This window comes from Schistocerca cancellata, chromosome 5 (assembly GCF_023864275.1).
Source record: "Schistocerca cancellata isolate TAMUIC-IGC-003103 chromosome 5, iqSchCanc2.1, whole genome shotgun sequence".
NCBI lineage: Eukaryota > Metazoa > Arthropoda > Insecta > Orthoptera > Acrididae > Schistocerca > Schistocerca cancellata.
In genome coordinates, this window is record NC_064630.1 from 14316800 (window position 1) to 14340739 (window position 23940).

The 23940-nt window shown below is 42.7% G+C and overlaps 1 protein-coding gene across 1 annotated transcript in view; it reads left to right on the forward strand.

Moving 5' to 3' along the window:
* Positions 1 to 23940, forward strand: part of LOC126187749 (discoidin domain-containing receptor 2-like) — a 751525-nt gene that overhangs the window by 517098 nt on the left and 210487 nt on the right. Inside the window, exon 13 of the mRNA XM_049929002.1 lies at positions 10106 to 10311. Coding sequence (XP_049784959.1) covers positions 10106 to 10311 — 206 coding nt within the window. The remainder of the gene's footprint in view (positions 1 to 10105; positions 10312 to 23940) is intronic.

Here is a 23940-nt window from a genome sequence, read left to right on the forward strand (position 1 = left end):
TGTCATACCTGTATTATTCGTCCAGTATTCATTAACAACAAAGTTCTTTAAACATCATATTAACATTGATAGGTCTGCAGGTAATTATTATTAACATAAACTTTAAATCTTCATCTTGGGATACTCGGATTGCACAACATGTGGAAAGGACCCTGTCTAGGTTAGTTGTGAGGATAATTAATTGATAGGACAGTTCTGGTAAAATTTAAGTTGTTATTGAACAGTATGTAGCAAAAGTGACACTGGTCCACACAAATACAGTACTGAAAGTTTCAACCTGTTCGTATCGATGAGGCGGTCGGCAGGCGGCGAGATGGCGAGGCACAAAGCACACGTGCAATTACAGCAATGGCTCATGAAATATCGGCACTTTACTTTTTCATGGCGTCGCAATGCTTTTCCATTTAGTGTCTATGGAATATTGTCATGCTGTATAGACGTCGGAAACAGCGTATCCGAGGCTCAACGAAACCACTTTTTCCAGGAGAGCCTCCTCGATCCAGCACGTGTTTCTCAGATTGATGCCCAACTCCGACTACTCTGCTGAGCCCGTTATGCCGTGCAGCGCCCGTGTGCATTTTCCCGCACACGCCTGCCTCCACCTTTTACCGCTCCCCTACAGCCAGGGTATTCACCAAAGGTTTTACATTCCACATATTCTAATACATTGCCTACGTATGGACCAGGCGTACAAATACAACTTTCACATCTTACAATAGCTTCAACATTAGGTACACTTCCCTTCGATTACAACATTGCTTGAAATTTGACATAATTATTAAAATTTACATCGAAAATTGTTTATAGCTTCTTCAACATCATGGCATGAAACAAAAAAGAAATGAAATCAGAACATCGATTATACTAACTTATTGAAATTCAGAAGGAAAAAATGTATTACATATACAGTAGGATAACGTTAGTGTTGTTACACACTGACGCCACCTCCACAGTGTTTCACTGTCAGCACTTCACATGATGACATGTAACGTTCTCCAGGCATTCTCCAAACCCAAACCCTTCCATCAGATTGCTGCAGGGTGTAGCGCGATTCATCACTCCCAGTCACTCGTTTCCAGTCGCCTCCGATACAGGGGCGCCGCTCTTTGTATCGCCCAAGCATCGCTTACCACCGAGTACAGAAATGCGTGCCTCATGAGGACCTTCTTGACCACTGTACCTCTGTCTCTTAACTCTCTGCGGACAGTCCTTGTGCTAGCTGCGTGGCTGTTAGCACTCTGGAACTCATGAACCAGTCCTTCTGCTGATTTGGATGCGATTTTTACGACCAGCGTCCTCAATGCCATACGGTCCTTGCCCCTCAGTACAGGAAGCCTGCCTGCTCTTCATATAGCTACGGTTGTTCCTTCACCTCTCTACTTCACAATCACACCTCCAGCAGTCGACAGGCACAGCTTTAAAATCGTTGAAAGTTCTCTGGCGGATTTGTTTCTCAGGTGACATCCATCCACTAGTCCACATTCTAAGTAACTGACCTCTTCTGGCCGACCGATGCCCCTGTTAAGGGGGGTAGGACGGGAAACTGGTCGACTTGGAGCAGGAGAGGCACCACAGGACATTTTAATTTACACTGTCTATACTTTTACAAATAAATTCATAAAATTTTGTTAGCATGACCAGGAAGGATTCAGAATTCACACTTATAGCAGAGGAAGTTCAAAAACATAACAAAACAATATTTTTACATGTGAAATTTCATCATTTTTTCACTTGGTATTAGCTGCATTTGTTGCTGTATGTACATTTTCTTCTCAAATAAGAGAGATTCTTTGATGAATTTTGCACAGCATACAAGCCATACTTAAAGGTGTATAAAACTCTAGAATTTCCCGAATCTGTTAAAAACTGTGGTTAAAAATTGAGATAATTAACTGTAAAATTAGAATTTTCTCTAAACACGAAGTTTAAAACATAACAGCCCATTCATTTTTCCATAGGATTTCATACTCCTGTAAGTATGGTTTGTAAGCTGTGCAAAATTCATCAAAGTATCTATCTTACTTAAGAAGGAAAGTGTACCTATAGCAACAAATGCAGCCTACAGTAAGTGAAAGAAATCATGAAATTTCACATTTAAAAAATATTATTTTTTCGTGTTTTTTAACTTCCACTGCTATGAGTGTAAATCCTGAATTCTTCCTGCTCATGCTGACAAAGTTCTATGAATTTATTTGTAAAATTATTGACAGTGCAAATTAAAATGTCCTGTGGTGCCTCTCCTGCTCCGAGTCGGCCCATTTCACGTCCTACCCCCCTTAACATATCTAACTGTCAATGCAGTACTACCAGGCAGCCCGCCCTCCTGGTCGCTCGGTCTAACGCGCTGCTTCCCGAGCGGGAAGGCGTGCTGGTCCCGGGCACGAACCGCCCCGGCGGATTAGTGTCGAGGTCCGGTGTGCCGGCCAGCCTGTGGACGGTTTTTAAGTGGTTTTCCATCTGCGTCGGTGAATGCTGACTGGTTCCCCTTGTTCCGCCCAAGTTACACTATGTCGGCGATTGCTTCGCAAACAATGTCTCCACGTATGCGTACACCATCATTACTCTACCACGCAAACACTAGGGTTACACTCGTCTGGAATTAGACATTTCCGGAGCGATCCACTGGGGGCCGAACCGCACAATAACACTGTGTTCGGTGTGGGGCAGGGATGAGACGGGTGGACTGCTGCGGCCTGTTGTGGGGTTGTGAACCACTGAGGGCTGCGGCGGGACGAAACCTCTCCGTCTATTCTAGGTCCCCAGTTCAATACACAATACACTACCAGAAGAGACGATGTTCATTGTACATTAATTGTCGAATAATTAGGACCGATTCGTATAGAGTAACGCTTGCTAGGCAGGGAGGTGAGTAAGAGCCGGCTCGAATCGGTGCGGCACATTAACGACCGCAGGCCGGTAAGCCGGCCAGCTTGAGTGTTACTTTTACGCGGTTTACAACGCTCGTTTGGGAAAATGCTGCGCTGACCACCAAATTCCACCCCAGAGAATACAATACACAAACAATTAAATTACTGTAAAAGACGGTCGCTGAGGAATGAAATAAATAGGAAGTGCAGGGAAGCTAAGACGAAATGGCTGCAGGAAAAATGTGAAGACATCGAAAAAGATATGATTGTCGGAAGGACAGACTCAGCATAGAGGAAAGTCAAAACAACCTTTGGTGACATTAAAAGCAACGGTGGTAACATTAAGAATGCAACGGGAATTCCACTGTTAAATGCAGAGGAGAGAGCAGATAGGTGGAAAGAATACATTGAAAGCCTCCATGAGGGTGAACATTTGTCTGATGTGATAGAAGAAGAAACAGGAGTCGATTTAGAAGAGATAGGGGATCCAGTATTAGAAACGGAATTTAAAAGAGCTTTGGAGGACTTCCGGTCAAATAAGGCAGAAGGGATAGATAACATTCCATCAGAATTTCTAAAATCATTTGGGGAAGTGGCAACAAAACTACTATTCACGTTGGTGTGCAGAATATATGAGTCTGGCGATATACCATCTGACTTTCGGAAAAGCATCATCCACACAATTCCGAAGACGGCAAGGCGGAAAGCCTCGCTCGCGGGGTGGAATCAGAGCTAACTATTTGTAGTATCGTTCCCAGAACCGATCGCGGTCCTCTGGTTTGGAGCCGAGTGGAAGGCTTAAACCAGAGGCTCAGACGATTCTGCGGAGATCTGGGGTGCAAATTTCTCGACCTCCGCTATCGGGTGGAGAAATGTAGGGTCCCCCTGAATAGGTCAGGCGTGCACTACACGCCGGAAGCGGCTACAAGGGTAGCGGAGTACGTGTGGAGTGCACATGGGGGTTTTTTAGGTTAGAGAATCCCCTCCCTAGGCCCGACAAGACGCCTCCTGAGACGCGGCAAGATAGGAGTAGGCAAAATGCAACAGGGAATAACAATATTAATGTGCTAATAGTAAACTGCAGGAGCGTCTATAGAAAGGTCCCAGAACTGCTCTCATTAATAAACGATCACAACGCCCATATAGTACTAGGGACAGAAAGTTGGCTGAAACCAGACGTAAACAGTAACGAAATCCTAAACTCAGATTGGAATGTATACCGCAGAGACAGGCTGAACAGTGAAGGGGGAGGCGTGTTTATAGCGGTAAGAAGTGCAATAGTATCGAAGGAAATTGACGGAGATTCGAAATGTGAATTGATTTGGGTGAAGGTCGCGGTTAAAGCAGGCTCAGACATGGTAATTGGATGTCTCTATAGGCCCCCTGGCTCAGCAGCTGTTGTGGCTGAGCACCTGAAGGATAATTTGGAAAATATTTCGAGTAGATTTCCCCACCATGTTATAGTTCTGTGTGGAGATTTTAATTTGCCGGATATAGACTGGGAGACTCAGACGTTCATAACGGGTGGCAGGGACAAAGAATCCAGTGAAATTTTTTTAAGTGCTTTATCTGAAAACTACCTTGAGCAGTTAAACAGAGAACCGACTCGTGGCGATAACATATTAGACCTTCTGGTGACAAACAGACCCGAACTATTTGAAAAAGTTAACGCAGAACAGGGAATCAGTGATCATAAAGCGGTTACGGCATCAATGATTTCAGCCGTAAATAGGAATATTAAAAAGGGTAGGAAGATTTTTCTGTTTAGAAAAAGTGACAAAAAGCAGATTTCAGAGTACCTGAGTACCAGAGCTCAACACAAAAGTTTTCTCTCAAGTACTGATAGTGTTGAGGATCAGTGGACAAAGTTCAAAACCATCGTACAATATGCGTTAGATGAGTATGTGCCAAGCAAGATCGTAAGAGATGGAAAAGAGCCACCGTGGTTCAACAACCGAGTTAGAAAACTGCTGCGGAAGCAAAGGGAACTTCACAGCAAACATAAACATAGCCAAAGCCTTGCAGACAAACAAAAATTACGCGAAGCGAAATGTAGTGTGAAGAGAGCTATGCGAGAGGCGTTCAATGAATTCGAAAGTAAAGTTCTATGTACTGACTTGGCAGAAAATCCTAAGAAATTTTGGTCTTATGTCAAAGCGGTAGGTGGATCAAAACAAAATGTCCAGACACTCTGTGACCAAAATGGTACTGAAACAGAGGATGACAGACTAAAGGCCGAAATACTAAATGTCTTTTTCCAAAGTTGTTTCACAGAGGAAGATTGCACTGTAGTTCCTTCTCTAGATTGTCGCACAGATGACAAAATGGTAGATACCGAAATAGACGACAGAGGGATAGAGAAACAATTAAAATCGCTCAAAAGAGGAAAGGCCTCTGGACCTGATGGGATACCGGTTCAATTTTACACAGAGTACGCGAAGGAACTTGCCCCACTTCTTGCAGCGGTGTACCGTAGGTCTCTAGAAGAGCGTAGCGTTCCAAAGGATTGGAAAAGGGCACAGGTCATCCCCGTTTTCAAGAAGGGACGTCGAACAGATGTGCAGAACTATAGACCTATATCTCTAACGTCGATCAGTTGTAGAATTTTAGAACACGTATTGTGTTCGAGTATAATGACTTTTCTGGAGACTAGAAATCTACTCTGTAGGAATCAGCATGGGTTTCGTAAAAGACGGTCATGTGAAACCCAGCTCGCACTATTCGTCCACGAGACTCAGAGGGCCATAGACACGGGTTCACAGGTAGATGCCGTGTTTCTTGACTTCCGCAAGGCGTTCGATACAGTTCCCCACAGTCGTTTATTGAACAAAGTAAGAGCATATGGACTATCAGACCAATTGTGTGATTGGATTGAGGAGTTCCTAGATAACAGGACGCAGCATGTTATTCTCAATGGAGAGAAGTCTTCCGAAGTAAGAGTAATTTCAGGTGTGCCACAGGGGAGTGTCATAGGACCGTTGCTATTCACAATATACATAAATGACCTGGTGGATGACATCGGAAGTTCACTGAGGCTTTTTGCAGATGATGCTGTGGTGTATCGAGAGGTTGTAACAATGGAAAATTGTACTGAAATGCAGGAGGATCTGCAGCGAATTGACGCATGGTGCAGGGAATGGCAACTGAATCTCAATGTAGACAAGTGTAATGTGCTGCGAATACACAGAAAGATAGATCCTTTATCATTTAGCTACAAAATAGCAGGTCAGCAACTGGAAGCAGTTAATACCATAAATTATCTGGGAGTACGCATTAGGAGTGATTTAAAATGGAATGATCATATAATGTTGATTGTCGGTAAAGCAAATGCCAGACTGAGATTCATTGGAAGAATCCTAAGGAAATGCAATCCGAAAACAAAGGAAGTAGGTTACAGTACGCTTGTTCGCCCACTGCTTGAATACTGCTCAGCAGTGTGGGATCCGTACCAGATAGGGTTGATACAAGACATAGAGAAGATCCAACGGAGAGCAGCGCGCTTCGTTACAGGATCATTTAGTAATCGCGAAAGCGTTACGGAGATGATAGATAAACTCCAGTGGAAGACTCTGCAGGAGAGACGCTCAGTAGCTCGGTACGGGCTTTTCTCAAAGTTTCGACAACATACCTTCACCGAAGAGTCCAGCAGTATATTGCTCCCTCCTACGTATATCTCGCGAAGAGACCATGAGGATAAAATCAGAGAGATTAGAGCCCACACAGAGGCATACCGACAATCCTTCTTTCCACGAACAATACGAGACTGGAATAGAAGGGAGAACCGATAGAGGTACTGAAGGTACCCTCCGCCACACACCGTCAGGTGGCTTGCGGAGTATGGATGTAGATGTAGATGTAGCTGTGCGAGAATTATCGCACAATCAGCTTAACAGCTCATGCATCGAAGCTGCTTACAAGAACAATACACAGAAGAATGGAAAAGAAAATTGAGAATGCGCTAGGTGACGATCAGTTTGGCTTTAGGAAAAGTAAAGGGACGAGAGAGGCAATTCTGACGTTACGGCTAATAATGGAAGCAAGGCTAAAGAAAAATCAAGACACTTTCATAGGATTTGTCGACCTGGAAAAAGCGTTCGACAATATAAAATGGTGCAAGCTGTTCGAGATTCTGAAAAAGTAGGGGTAAGCTATAGGGAGAGACGGGTCATATACAATATGTACAACAACCAAGAGGGAATAATAAGAGTGGACGATCAAGAACGAAGTGCTCGTATTAAGAAGGATGTAAGACAAGGCTGTAGCCTTTCGCCCCTACTCTTCAATCTGTACATCGAGGAAGCAATGATGGAAATAAAAGAAAGGTTCAGGAGTGGAATTAAAATACAAGGTGAAAGGATATCAATGATACGATTCGCTGATGACATTGCTATCCTGAGTGAAAGTGAAGAAGGATTAAATGATCTGCTGAACGGAATGAACAGTCTAATGAGTACACAGTATGGTTTGAGAGTAAATCGGAGAAAGACGAAGGTCATGAGAAGTACTGGAAATGAGAACAGCGAGAAACTTAACATCAGGATTGATGGTCACGAAGTCAATGAAGTTAAGGAATTCTGCTACCTAGGCAGTAAAATAACCAATGACGGACGGAGCAAGGAGGACATCAAAAGCAGACTCGCTATGGCAAAAAAGGCATTTCTGGCCAAGAGAAGTCTACTAATATCAAATACCGGCCTTAATTTGAGGAAGAAATTTCTGAGGATGTACGTCTGGAGTACAGCATTGTATGGTAGTGAAACATGAACTATGGGAAAACCGGAACAGAAGAGAATCGAAGCATTTGAGATGTGGTGCTATAGACGAATGTTGAAAATTAGGTGGACTGATAAGATAAGGAATGAGGTGGTTCTACGCAGAATCGGAGAGGGAAGGAATATGTGGAAAACACTGATAAGGAGAAGGGACAGGATGATAGGACATCTGCTAAGACATGAGGCAATGACTTCCATGGTACTAGAGGGAGCTGTAGAGGGGAAAAATTGTAGAGGAAGACAGAGATTGGAATACGTCAGGCAAATAAATTGAGGACGTAGGTTGCAAGTGCTACTCTGAGATGAAGAGGTTAGCACAGGAAAGGAATTCGTGGCGGGCCGCATCAAACCAGTCAGTAGACTGATGACCAAAAATAAAAAAGAGACGGATGTTCACACGACTGACATAAATTTGGCGTCCACAACTTTCCTTAGCTTACCTTGAGGGCAATGACGTCAAGCAGGATATTTGGTCACAAAGTTATAAAACGAAACAGAATTTGTGAAATCCTGAAAGGCTTACCACTTACTGGGTGCGATAAGCGCTAGGTGAAACAAAGGGGAACAGCTTACATACATCGTACAGACAATCCAAACACAGTCTACATCTACATCTACATGATTACTCTGCAATTCACATTTAAGTGCTTGGCAGAGGGTTTATCGAACCACAATCATACTATATCTCTACCATTCCACTCCCGAACAGCGCGCGTGAAAAACGAACACCCTAACCTTTCTGTTCGAGCTCTGATTTCTCTTATTTTATTTTGATGATCATTCCTACCTATGTAGGTTGGGCTCAACAAAATGTTTTCGCATTCGGAAGAGAAATCTGGTGACTGAAATTTCGGCTTTAACAGTACACCATGTTTCCTGACCCCCCCCCCCCGCCCCCCCTCCCCTCACCAAGTAACTGAAGCGGCGTCTGCTGAAAATCATCCTGCGAATTTTAAAGAATGAACTCAGTGTATTTTATTATTATAAATTTCATTACAACTAGCTTAATACGTCTGAGAAAATTTAAGAAGTTTCTCATGTTACAGTGTGTATTGTACTTTCTTTTCCATTTTCATTAACGTCTCAGTTATGCAAAAATTTCTTCTTGTTGACCTCGTAATACAAAATTTTTATGTTACTCAGCTATACGTTTTTACCCATTGATATTTTTCTGAGCATTGAACTTCTATCTTCATTTACATGCTCTTAGTATTAATAGTTTCATCACATGACCACCTTAGCAATATTAAAAAATAAAGAAATTATTAGTATCGAAGAATGGTTTATGCACTGTTAGTGTGTCGTTTTTCACTATTTAAAGTACGAAAAGTATATTTTCAAACCAAAAAACGACGTTGGCACACACAAATTGTCTATCCATCATTATTCCCCGATATAGTATTATTTCTTTGATTTACACAACCAGCCATAAAAATTTTAATAAATTTTTATCCTGCAACTGTTTTTGGCTGTCATCCTTTATCGTGAATAAAAAGCAATGTTTCACTTACGCACTTGCACGTCTCAAACGGTTCATAATATGACGTTACCGGAAACCATAATTACTTTCTTTTAAACGTTTTTGGAAGGTGACCGTCAACAGCTGTTTGTATTTTAAACCCAAATATCTGCCATTTTCGATCTTGGACCATCTTCACGGATGAAGGGTTAAAATGATTTGAGCCCCCGTATTGCATTAGTCATTACTTAAAATGTGTAGTGCTTGCCATGAATGTAAATAAACTTTAAAAGCAAACATACAAATATTAATTGTATACAGAGCAGTACTGTACCATATATTTACATTCAAGGCATGCACTACACATTTTAAGTAATGACTAATGCAATATGCCGGCTCAAATCATTTTAACCCTTCATCCATGAAGACGGTCCAAGATCGAAGCTGGTAGATATTTCGGTTTCAAATACAAACAGCTGATGGTTCCAATATGCATTTTATACATCAACTTTCTACGGCATCAATTACATGTGAGCCGCGCGGAGTGGCGGCGCGGTTTAAGGCGTCCTGTCACGGACTGCGCGGCCCCTCCCACCGGAGGTTCGAGTCCTCCTCGGGCATGGGAGTGTGTGTATTGTTGTTAGCATAGGTTAGTTTAAGTAGTGTGTAGGTCTAGGGACCGATGACCTGAGAAGTTTGGTCCCTTAGGAATCCACACACATTTCAACATTTAGTTACATCTCAGTGTTGAAGTAAGTGTTGGAACGGAACAGAGTCGACTTGTGATGAATTCCTTCAAACATCGCCCGACGGATGGGCCTATGTCTCTATCGCTGGCCTCGTATAGGAAACTTCATTTCACTCTCAAACAGTGAGTACTAGTAAATAGCGTAAATCATTAAGTCTTAAGGAGACGTCGAATTGTGTGGGAATGTTGTTACGCTGTTACGTGGTAGCGAGGTCTCCCTCAGTGTGCTGAATGGCTGCCGTGTTTGGCGTGCCCGCAGACTTCACTAGCGTGGCCAGCTTCCAGGAGGAGGTGCGCTTCGCGTCGCCATCTTTCCACAGCGCGGCGGCGGCGGCGGCGGCGGTGGGGCGGCCGCCCTCGCAGTTCGAGTTGCAGCCGTTCGCGACGCCCACCAAGGCCGCCGCCCCCGTAAGCGCCACCCCCGCCGTGCCCGAGGCCTACTACGCCGCCACCGACATCGTCATGGTAAGCCACTGCTCTCTCTCTCTCTCTCTCTCTTTTTTTTTTTTTTTTTTTTTTTGCTTTATTGAATTTCAATTCCCCCCGAAGGGGGCGGGCTGGCAGCAGCTTAGTATGCCGCTCTTCAGCCTACAGACTTTGTGAGAAAGATCAAGAGAATAAATAATAAAAAAACAGGCGATAAAATCGGAGACTTAAAGAGTAACATGGCGAAAAGAAATCATGGAACTTAAAACAAAGAACAGAGGGATGATGATGCTAATAAAATAGATACGAAGCAGACAGGTAAAACAATAGACAGACAATTAAAAAACACGGCGACAGTCTGGATTCTGTTCGCAAAAGACATAAAATTCACACCTAGCGACAGCACGGTTTCTGTTCGCAACACGAGAAAGACAAACAACACTGAATAGTCACTGGAACACTGCACTAAAAAGTTGGCAAATGTGACATACCACAGTCGAGAGCAGGTGGGGGGAAACTGGACAGAAGATGGGAAAAAAAGGGGGGAAAGGAGAGTAAAAGCGAAGGGGGAACCAGGAAAGGAGCTGATGGAGGATGAGGACCCATCAGAGGGGTGGGGGGCAGACACGACAGGGAGTGGGGTAGGCAGAGGAGGGGAATACAAAAGGACTTGGGGGGGGGGAGAAGGGAGGTAGGGAGAGGTTTAGTGGGGAGAGAACAGGACGGAAGGGGGGGGAAGAGGGAGCCCAGGGAAAGGACAGAGGAAAGGAGGGGGAGTGAGGATCAGAGTTGATAGGAAGGATAAATGGAGGGAGAGAGGGCATCGTCCGGGAGGGGGAGTTGACGGAAGCCACCTTGGGAAAGGAGATGGAGGGTGTAGAGATGGAGGGTAGGGGGGACACAACGGTGAAGACGTGGCAGGGGGCGGGGATGGGAGAGGAGAGGAGCAACCAGGGGGTGACGGGGTTCAAGACGGCGGGAGGTGTAGAGGATGCGGATATGTTCGAGGAATAGGAGCAGATGGGGGAAAGGAATGAGATCATAGAGGATCCGCGTGGGGGACGGGAGGCGGATACAGAAGGCGAGGCGGAGTGCATGACGCTCAAGGATCTGGAGGGACTGATAGAATTTGGGGGGGGGGGGCAGATATCCAGGCAGGACTGGCATAACAGAGGATAGGACGGATTAAGGATTTGTAGGTGTGGAGGATGGTAGAGGGGTGCAACCCCCATGTCCGGCCAGAGAGGAGTTTGAGGAGTCGGAGGTGGTTGTGGGCTTTGGATTGGATGGAGCGGAGATGAGGTATCCAGGTGAGGTGCGGTCAATGGTGAGGCCAAGGTAGGTGAGGGTGGGGGTGAGGCGGACAGGACGTGTGCAGACAGTAAGGGAGAAATCCAGGAGCCGGAAGGAGCGAGTGGTATGACCTACGATGATTGCCTGGGTCTTGGAAGGATTGAGTTTCAGGAGCCACTGGGTACACCATGCAGTAATAAGGTCAAGGTGATTCTGGAGAAGGCGTTGGAATCGTTGGAGGGTAGGAGCGAGGGCGAGGAATGCGGTGTCATCAGCATATTGCAAGAGGTGTACTGGAGGGGGGGGGGGGGTTGGGGCATATCCGCCTGTACAGGAGGTAGAGGAGAGGGGAGAGGACAGAGCCCTGGGGCACACCGGCAGAGGGGTAGAAGGTGTGGGAATTGGCATTATGGATGGTAACATAGGAGGGGCGGTGGGAGAGGAAGGAGGCCACCAGACGGATGTAGTTGATAGGAAGGGCGTAGGTTTGGAGGAGACCGGGATGCCAGACACGGTCGTAGGCCTTTTCGAGGTCAAGTGAGACAAAAATGGCGGAGCGACAGGAGTTAAGCTGGAGGGAGAGGAGTGAGGCGGAGGAGTTGGTCATCAGCAGAGAAGGAAGGTCGAAAGCCACATTAGGTGTTTGGGAGGAGGTGGTTTTGGTGGAGGTGGAGATGGATACGCCGGGAAAGGATGGATTCCAAGAGCTTGCTGAACACCGATGTGAGACAGATAGGACGATAGGAAGAGGCATCAGAGGGAGGCTTATTGGGTTTGGAGAACATCAGGATACGGGAGGTTTTCCACAGGTCGGGATAGAAGCCAGTGGCAAGGATGACATCGTAGAGGGTGGCAAGGAGGGAAAGGAAGGAGGGAGGGCAGTGTTTGAGGTGGCGGTAGGTAACGCAGTCGTGGCCGGGAGCAGTGTTGCGTTTAGTGCGGAGTGTGAGGCTGATGTGTAGTGATGGGAGTGTTAAGTGCAGATGGTGGGGTGTGGCCCAAGTACTGGAAGCTAGGAGCAAGGGGAGGAACAGAGGTATTCGTGTGGTCCATGACATCAGGGAAGAGGGAATAATCAAAGTGGGGAACATCTGGGATAGAAAAAACATCAGAGAGGTGGGAGGCAAAGTGGTTGGCGCCTCTCTCTCTCTCTCTCTCTCTCTCTCTCTCTCTCTCTCTCTCTCTCTATATATATATATATATATATATATATATATATATATATATATATATATATATATATATATACTAGGAGCGAGTTCATTGTAGTGGGAAGCATGTTTCCCACGGCTCACGAAAGGGTTAAGAGAGCGTTGCGGTCTGATATATCTTTCAGACCGCTAACGCTCTCTTAACCCTTTCGTGACCCGTGGGAAACATGCTTCCCACTACAATGAACTCGCTCCTAGTCCCGTGGGATTCACAGTTCCCACCTCTGTACGGTGCTACCACCTAGTGAACAGTATAGGGTACTGCTTCCAATCGGAAGTTCCCGCCGTTTTTGCTGTACCTTCGCGCAGAGGCATTGTATAGCGGAGTGTTGCTCTCTAGAGGAGGCTTTCAGTGCTGTTTGCGTGACATTTTTGTGATTTTTTTTCCTCAAAGCTATAGTATAAGGTAAATACTTTTGATTTACCCAAATTTATGAAGGAGCACGTAAAATTGGAACGAGGAGAATTCCAGTTTGAAACAAAAGGAACCATTTCTGCAGTAAAATGGATGGATAACCATCCAACCAGTTTCCTGTCCTCAATTCATGACTCACGAGAAACAGCTACAGTGAAAAGGAAAAACAAGGGTGGTACTAGTACAGTGATTTCTTGTCCTGAAGTTGTGGCAGAATACATCAAAATAATGGGTGATGTCGATAAGTTTGATCAATTACGAGAAAGGTATGCTATTGGGAGACGTTCTGTAAAATGGCGGCACAGAATATTTTATTTCCTGGTGGACGTTGCTGCGGTGAACAGTTTTATTCCGTGGAAAATTAGTAAAAGAGAAAGTGGACAGCATGATCAGCTCACATACAGTATCCATCTAGCCAGACAATTGATCGCTGGCTTCTCACCCCAAAAAAGGCGTGGCCAAAAACCTGTCTTTCTGGCAAAAAGTGGTAAAGTACCTTAAGATTTTCGTCATATGGCTGTAGGGGAGCATCAACCCATTTTAGGAGAAACCTACTGGACGTGCCGTCATTGTAGTACCAAAGCTGCGGAAAAGAGCACTAGCTGTGTTTGTACATATTGTCAAATACCACTTTGCATAGACCCATGTTACAGAAAATTTCATGGCAAGTAATTGTGAACAATCATTGTAACATGAGAAGTAAATTTATCAAATAAATATGACATATATTGAAAAAGCTGTTTTTGTCATTTAACTCCAAGGAAGGGAAGAATACTTCCCACCTTGTTGTGTGACCTCAGTTTCACAGTTAGAGCAAATTTGATATTCTGTATGATAAATATACCTATCTGTTAACTGCTATCTGATCTTCATTCACTAAAAAAACTGCTCAATAATTTTGCCCACGAAAGGGTTAAAGAGGGTGCCCACAGAAAGGAAGTGTATTAATCGTGTAGGAGCGCTCAGCGCAAAGTGGCTTGAACTGTCACGGACACTATCCCGGTCTCACCTTACGAGGCAGCACGTAATGTACGATATTTGTTGCCCCACTTTCGGCGACCCTGAGTTAGCCATGCGCTGCGCTGACAGAACCGACGTGTGAGCCCTACTACCTGTCTCAAACGATTTTACAGAAACTGTTCTCTATAAAAAAATTTAATTTGTGTAATACTTACAACTTTACATACCAGCATCAAAAGGAAGTGACCGTCATCTTTCTAATGGTCATACTTATCGTAGTATTTGCGTCTGAGTAAGACACTGTGCGAAATTCTGTAAGTTTGCAGTGCAAAATAGGGGTCTTTGATTTTGCGTTAGGTTCATGTTACACCGTATGTTGCTGTGTATGAAATTAACCTGCCGTGGTGAACTTTTCCTTAAACTCAGTTGCTGGCCGGAGTGACCGAGCGGTTCTAGGCGCTACAGTCTGGAACCGCGCGACCGCTACGGTCGCAGGTTCGAATCCTACCTCGGGCATGGATGTGTGTGATGTCCTTAGGTTAGTTGGGTTTAAGTAGTTCTAGGTTCTAGGGGACCAGCCAAGTCAATATCAATCGCCTTCAAACTGCGATACACAGGTACGCTGCGCCGCCAGCGAGGACGGTAACCACGTCGCAGAGGCATTGCTGTGGCACGTTGACACAAGTGAACGTAGCAAGCCGACGCCCAGCGAGACACCCAGAGCTATGCGCCCGCGCTCCTCGACGTTCGCAGAGCGAATGACGCTCCGTGCTGCGGCGCAGCTGGACCCCAGTAGCGCTTATCGCAACCGCAACTTCCGGTCGCCACGCGCTCGCACAGCGCCAGTGCGCCTTATCAGTCCCGACCGGCGCTACCGGAAACCAATTTTTGTGCAACACGGGCCTAGTAATACAGGGTGATTCAAAAAGAATACCACAACTTTAAAAATGTGTATTTAATGAAAGAAACATAATATAACGTTCTGTTATACATCATTACAAAGAGTATTTAAAAAGGTTTTTTTTTCACTCAAAAACAGGTTCAGAGATGTTCAATATGGCCCCCTCCAGACACTCGAGCAATATCAACACGATACTCCAACTCGTTCCACACTCTCTGTAGCATATCAGGCGTAACAGTTTGGATAACTGCTGTTATTTCTCGTTTCAAATCATCAATGGTGGCTGGGAGAGGTGGCCAAAACACCATATCCTTAACATACCCCCATAAGAAAAAATCGCAGGGGGTAAGATCGGGGCTTCTTGGAGGCCAGTGATGAAGTGCTCTGTCACGGGCTGCCTGGCGGCCGATCCATCGCCTCGGGTAGTTGACGTTCAGGTAGTTACGGACAGATAAGTGCCAATGTGGTGGCGCTCCATCCTGCTGAAATATGAATTGTTGTGCTTCTTGTTCGAGCTGAGGGAACAGCCAATTCTCTAACATCTCCAGATACTGTAGTCCAGTTACAGTAGCACCTTCGAAGAAAAAGGGACCAAAAACTTTATTGGCTGAAATGGCACAGAAAACGTTCACCTTAGGCGAGTCACGTTCATACTTCGTTCGGAATGCACGCTGAACAACTGTCGTCGATTCACTTCTGCCATACTCAATAACACAAAGAGCTTTCTGTTGAGCGGTCGCCATCTTAGCATCAACTGACGCTGACGCCTAGTCAACAGCGCCTCAAGCGAACAAATGTACAACTAAATGAAACTTTATAGCTCCCTTAATTCGCCGACAGATAGTGCTTAGCTCTGCCTTTTGTCGTTGCAGAGTTTTAAATTCCTAAAGTTGTGGTATTCTTTTTGAATCACCCTGTACTAGGGCCCGTGTTGCCCGGCAGCCTCATCCAGCGGCTAAGTCCCGTTCGAGGTCACGCGCCTAGCGTGCAACCAAAAGCGGCACGGCCACCAAAACAAAAAGTGAATATATTTTTTTATTAAAGAAAGGGAAGGAGATAAGGAAAACAGATAAGCAAAGGACAGGACAAACTTTATTGTCTATAATAAATCATACAATCACTGTTGATCTTTATTTTACAATTGCCATTGCCGACTTTCGCCCGTATAAAGAGTTACTCAACAGCATTTAACTTCTTCTTCCTTCTCGTAGTCAAAACAAATGGCATGCTTGGAACAAGAGTACCATAAGGCTGTTTAGCCAAGAGTGCTGTAGTCTCAGCTATACTCCATGTCTTCCAAGCCAAAATGTTAGCATCTGGAAATGCTTCAAGGCCACCATAATCTGCGTGATTGCCCCATACAACAGCAAGTGTCAACCAGGTACTACCTCCAAACACTGCCTGAACATCACAGGTAAAGTTCAGATGGAGTCCACGAAAAACATTTGGACCTCCGCCGGCCGCGGTGGTCTAGCGGTTCTGGCGCTGCAGTCCGGAACTGCGGGACTGCTACGGTCGCAGGTTCGAATCCTGCCTCTGGCATGGGTGTGTGTGACGTCCTTAGGTTAGTTAGGTTTAAGTAGTTCTAAGTTCTAGAGGACTTATGACCTAAGATGTTGAGTCCCATAGTGCTCAGAGCCATTTGAACCATTTGGACCTCCAATCAATTGCTGTTTATTAAATTGCCCAGCCAAGTCAATATCAATCGCCTTCAAACTGCGATACACAGGTACGCTGCGCCTCCAGCGACGACGGTAACCACGTCGCAGAGGCAATTTAATAAACAGCAATTGATTGGAGGTCCAAATGTTTTTCGTGCCAAGAACCTTAAACTCAGTTGGAGCTCACTATCTACCTTCAGTCATGAGGAAATGTATTTTATATAACACACTCAGTTCCTATCGGCGCGCCAGCATTAAATCCAGAATGAAATATCCCTGATATCTCTTAAATGGTTTGAGATACCAAAATGAGATTTTGGCAAATGGCAGCGAACGATGAAGACAGTATTTGTCGACATTGGTAATATGGGAAACTTAATCATTTATTGTGTTATTCAAGTAACTACAATTTTTTTCGATGGAACTTATTATTAAGGGCCATTGACAACTGGCTCAACGAGAATTGCTGTCGTTTTTTGCCAAGAAGTTGTTTTTTGTTCACAAACTATTGACCTGTTTTGCCTTCAATTGTTGATCTAATAGTACAGTTCCCAGAGATTCTGAGTAAGTTTAAAATACAGTAGAACGATAGTGAGATGAATCTGTACTGTGTTTAGGCAACAGAAGCAAAGTTACAGAGAGCGTCAACAGAAAAGTATGTGTTACTAAGAATTCCTCGCTGATGACACTTATACCAAAGTAAACAAAGATTAGCAAGTCAGGCAAAAATAAAACGCCGCTCCTTTTGCAATTTCAGCAGTATCCTGTAACCAAGCGTGTTTATAATAATGAACAGCTGGTAGTGAAACTTACCAAAGCATTTCTTTTTACACATCAATGCCACGTGGAAAATGAAAACAATTCACAGTATACAGTACATCATCTCTTTGTTCATCCACATTCAAAGAGAGTTCCTAAACTGTTTCGCCTCAAATATCTTTTGGTATGTTAAAGGTATATTGTATTTTCGTCCTGATTAGCAGTTGCAAGTAGCTCATAAAAGCAATTAACGGTGTCTCTACGAACAAAATTATTCTCGTTTCTGGCTCTGGAATAGTTGTTCTCTTTTGAGACAGTATATTTTGTAGTTCTGAAGCTGTGATCACTCTGATTACTTGGAGAATCCTGTAGACTACACGTCAAGGTGAGAAAACAGGGTGGGTAAGAAGGAAAGACATTTGAGCTGCATAAATTCAGTTCTTTACTCATATGACAGAAACGATGGTTTACAACTGGGTGTGAGTTTTTTCATATTTGTCAGATGACTGAGGTGTAGAAAGTAAATTCTATGGTGAGTTTCAGAAACAGCTGTTCAGTATTAAACACACACTTGGTTATAAGATTCACTCAAATTGCAACAAAAGGAGAAATTTTATTTCTCCAGACTTCTTACCCATTTTCTTTGTTTACGGAAACATCAGCAGCAAATTTTGACTAAAGCCTACATTTTTCTTCTTGCCATGTTAAAATTTGCTCCTTTCGCAAAAACGCAGCATAGTTATACACAATGCAATCTCATTAACAAGTTAATGGAGATGCAATTGTGACATAATAATGAAACTGATTTATTGAGTGAGAACATCGATAGTTTACGAAGAAATACATCCATAGAAATAAACGTGCCATTTTTTCACATATTTTATTGCACAACTCACAGCAATTCTCATTCCACTAGCTATCGATGGCCATTAAAAAGTATGTTGTCTCATTCAAAAAGTCTATATTACTTGATTAACATAAATGATGAAGTTTTGCATGTAAACCATATGAAAATTACCCTTCTCTTTGTGTGATATCATTTGCCAAAATCTCGTTTTCATAACTCAAACTGTTTATGAGATATGAGGCACATTTCATTCTGGATTTATTACTGGCGAGCCAATGGGAACTGACTGCGCTACATAATATCGATTTTCTCGAGACTGCAGGTAGATAGAGACCTCTTCCCAGGTACAAAGAGAAGCTCAATATGCTAGCTAAATTTCGTATGAAGCAATATATCGTATAAAATGTACCAAACAGAAAATAATATTGACCACTATTTTTCATTGCAGACTTTTAGAATTTCGTGTAGTGTCTTACTAAAACGAAAAACATCACGATAACTGTGACTAGTAAGGAAAGCCGATGCATCATGCTATAAGTAAAACAAAGCTCAAGTTTTTCAAGCGTACAGTTTCTGTAAAATCGTGCGACAAATATTGCAGTGTTAACAGAGGACGCCAGACGTGTTTCTGGTAATGGCACTCTTGCGCCTCGACTCGCGGGCTAACCAGCTTTCTCCGTGTGCCCCGGTAGGGAGGGGCATATAGCTGTACTGGACAGCACGGCGATGCAGCAGACTGAGTGCTGGCGGTCTTTCACAGTGCCTCCGGATGGTTAAAAATAACAATAAAGAAGGATGGCTGCTATTGATTATTAACTGTATCATAGGTTAATCCATTCACGACATGTGGCTGCTATTAATTCCAGTAATTATAATTCTCCTTGGCCACTTCTTCCTTCTTTCAGATTAACCTTCCGCCTTCAGCATTTGTTGAACATAGTTACAGTACTGAACATTAAATCGAACTGATCGTGTGTACTGGACACCATAGACTGGAGCACGGCGCCGCGACCACAGATCATGGTCACCACCATGAGGCGCCAGTCTAGCAGTGGGACAGGTCAGTTGAACCTGTGATGGACCTCCTGGTTCACGGTACTGGGAATCACGTTAACTGATCCTTTTGTTGGTTCTTGGTAGAACAACTTTATAATTATAAATGAAAAGCAGAATATTCATGTTCTACACAGTTAATTTATTTTGTTGATCAGTTTCTGGCTTAAAAGGCTATTTGCAGACTTTAACTGACTGGCGTCTTCGAAGAGGATGCAGTATTCATGAACAACACTGAAAAAAGCTTAAAACTGAATACAGTCACTGAAACGTCCCCATTGAACAATTTTACATGTGAAACGTCCACTTAGAACAATTATACAAGCCTGTGCTTAACCTGACACACAATATTATTTAGCGCAACGCAATCTGACTTTCAATAACCCCTACAAAACAATGGCCCTGACTAACTTTAACCTATACCTTTTACAAATCACTTACCTCACAAAAATCTTCGCTACTCAAGCTACTGCAAAACAGCGAGCGCCACTACTGCCAGCTAAATAAAAGATTCAAACTACTGAAGGTACTAACTACTGATAGGGATAGTTAGCAAATGAAAGATATTAATAGAGAACAAACAATGTATTTACCTTAATATTCATAATTGACATTCAGTCTTACAGATTATCAAAACTCCGCCATCTCTCTCCACACGTCCACCACTGCTGGCGGCTCACCTCCAACTGCCCAACGCTATCTGCTGTTCACATCCAGCTATAGCAGTTCATGACAACAATGGCAGGCAACAATGCAAACTAGCCACATACTGCACACAGCACAGCCAGTGATTTTCATACAGAGAGCGCTACGTAACGTTGCCAATAAGAAAACATAAACATCAAACTTACATAAAGAAAACATAAACAGCCTACTTGTTGCCAATAAGAAAACATAAACATCAAACTTACATAAAGAAAACATAAACAGCCTACTTACATAGCCCCCATGCTCCCCACAAAAATTTTTACAAATGGTGTTGGGCACTGGCCAATACAGATTTGACAAAAATTTTTCACAATTACAGTAACAAAGATATAAAATGCACACACTTATTTATACAATGTTGGTCAACAGCTAAAATTTTCTCACAGTCCATAAAGACAGTCCAGATTGTTCATCATAATAGTAATTACAGTTTTTGTTTTTCACAAAGTCTCATTAGTAAAAGAAATTGCACATAGAAGTAGTGGATTTCCATGCAGTCTTGAAGAAGTAGTGTTGTCCTTCCAACGGAAAGACAGTGCTGACTCTTGAAATGCTGACAGGTAATGGGCCACAATGGAGCAAACCCACAGCAGAGTCATTCTAAGTTCTGACGAATATTGGTAGGTAGGTCATCACTGAGCAGACCCACTCCAGTCCTGGTAGAGAGTATGGTATTGATGGGCCACCAGAGATGCAGACCCACTGTAGTCCTTGTAGAGATGGCCAGCAGCCATCTGTTGCGACTGTGCAGGTGCACAATCACCATTGAAGAGTCTTGCGGATAATAGAGCAAGTCCATAACCACCACTTGTGCACTCACAAAGTTTTTGGAATTGTCCTTAGAACCAGCAATGCTGTTATCCAGTCCCTTGCTGAATTATTAACACACGTGCAAACACTAACAGTCCCTACTTCTCACATATTGTCCATATACTATGACCAACAGAAATGTGTGCAGTGAAATGAATGCTTACAAGTTACTTAATTTGAGTAACTGGTGTCAATTACAATTATATAACATAAGAATACAATTACAAAGATACAAAATACATCATTAAAAACATAACAATACAGATAATATTTGTAGTGCAGGCTTTACAAAACAATAGAAATAAACATATACATCAGTGTTACAGGAATGATGACATGAGTACATACATAAAAGATCAGAATCACTTTTAAAAATTCAACTTCACACATGAGCATTAAAACAACACAGAATAAATAATGTCTAAGCATCTTTACAAAGTAAATAACATATTATTAGAAAAAGTCTACAACAGAGCTCTCATCAGCTAAACACATAAAGACAGGAAAAACACAAATACACAAGGGTACCCAAACACATAGTGGGATAACACAAAAGGAAAGGACAGGGTTTGTTTTCAGTGTAACATTTGGTACTGCAGTCCACCCCACAACTTCATTCGATAGATCTTTCGTCTTATTTCAACATTTGTTTCCACCAAAAAAATCCTATCCAAGCATGCTTTCTGTATTTATATGTTCACACATTGCTTACCTCATCATTTATTTCCAAGAAAATCCTACCTATACCTCGTTCCTGTATTCTATCCATATTTCTTTCAAAATAATTATTTCTGATTGTACAATACTCATTGGGGCCCAAATCTTTCTTCGCAATGCATTCTTTACCTATTCTCCATAGTCAGTTTCTTATATAGTCTACCCCCTCTTAAGCTAACTTAAATCTACTGAGCTCAGATATATATACCAAAGGACGAGGCAATGCAGCATCACAACATATCAACACAAACAGAAATGACAAAGAAATGCAAATTGGCAAAGCTAGCAGCATAAATTAGCAAAAGTCAAATTCAATAACACTATGCCTTGCAAACAGCAGCAACTTATACCTAAACATGACATAGCGCAAGCAGAAAAAATATTACAGTAAAAACAACAATGCAGACAAGGGAAATGCATATTCACATCTTAATGTCTATGTAATTAAAGTGGTCATCTTAATGTCTATGTAATTAAAGTGGTGCACCATAACAACTTATTGTAAAAAAAATATTACCATGTACCTGAAAAGAAAATTAAGTGTTACTGTTACGAGTTACTTCTTATTGTTCTTTCCTTTCCAAGTGCTCCTTTCTTAAAGAATGTGGATTACAAAATTATCATTTAATAGATCTGTTGACAGAAAGAGTTCACATTAGCAAATGCATCTCATTTTATAAAAGCAATGCTGCAACACAGCTGGAAACCAGACATCAAATGAAATAAGCAATTACACAAACCAAAGCATAAAAATGTCATTCAGTAGTCATGTGACATTTCATTTCATAAGTTAATTGCTCTCAACTCTCGTACAAAGACTCTTGTCATAATCAGGTGTGCAGATGTAAAAATATTTCTTGTCATTTTGTTAGGCATTTCAGTAAATATCATAAATTTTTAAGTAACGAGGGTGTCGCATTAGCGATGAAAGGCACATCCTAATGGTTTATTCTCCAGGTGTTTGACACAGCTGTGTGCCCACAACGCATTACAAAAATCATATGTTTTCAAGTAACGAGCGTGTCGCATTAGCGATGAAAGGCACATCCTAATGGCTTTCTTTTCTACCTGAGCGTCTGAAAAGGCTTGTTCTCCAGGTGTCTGACACACCTGGGTGCCCACGTCGCATTATGTGCAGGTGGTCACTTAACTTTCTTACGGAAATATTTACGACAGCAGTTTCCGCTACAGTGACAGTCTCATATAAAAACATTTCATAGGTCAAGAATTTTATTGACATAAACATACCTCAACAGCATAATACACATCGTCGTCGTAAAAATAACATCATAACACCTCAGTCAAATGTCAAAAACGTCGTGGCTTCCTCCAATGATTTCAAAACCTAAAGAAAATTCTCTGCTCATTTCAGTAGTGTCATCTACCTCAAACGTACTTTAAAAATTATACTCCCTTACCAAATACATCATTCAAAGTTCTCATAGTATCACAATGGTTCCAAAAAAATATGAACAGTGCACAAAGTACAGACAAAGTACAATTTCTTAAGTGTGAAGTAATCCAACTCTGTAATTGCGTAAACATGTATCACTGACGTAGTAAAAGGATGTTTGTTTCTCTGTTAAATGATCAGATAGGTGTGTAATTTATGTGTTAGAGAAATATGGTACCGATGTGTAAAGTTGTATAAGCAAATACCATATTAGCTAGGGCTCCTTGTGCTTGCCAAACACATGGTACACAAAGTAGGCGTGTACCCCCCTGAGGTTTATTGTAATTGTATCCTCAGGTATTACAGCTTACAGCAATGAAATGAAATGTGTCACGAAAAACTTTCTTTGTAATTCAAAAATCTCTAAAAATAAATGTCTTAAGTACAAAATTAATCACTCAAATACGTGTCCAGTAGCGCTAAATGTGCGTCTTGCTCTAAGATAATCTCTGGGGAGTGTCGTAGTTATTGTCCTCCGAAAGCTAAGTTCTGCAGAAGTCAATGTACTTACCTCATGATACACAAAAGTGAAATGCTTTGCGTATAGATATCATACTTATTACGCTTATTGCCGTGATGAGGAAAGTACTGTGCTGTAACGTATTGTTGTCCTACGGAAAAGGCTGTCTCCTTGTAGCAATAGCACAAAAGTCACCACTAAAACATGTTTTACTTTACAGAAGAATTCAGAAAAACTGTGCAGATATCAAACAGATACACCGCAAAAGCAACATTGTAAATTGTCACTCATTAGTAACGTCGTGATATAATCGTGTAGCTGTCACACAAACCAACCACTGTGTCATCTGGCATTTCACAGAAAGCACCTCAAATCCAGAATCCACTCGTAAGCAAACCAAAATGTTGCATGTTAACAGTT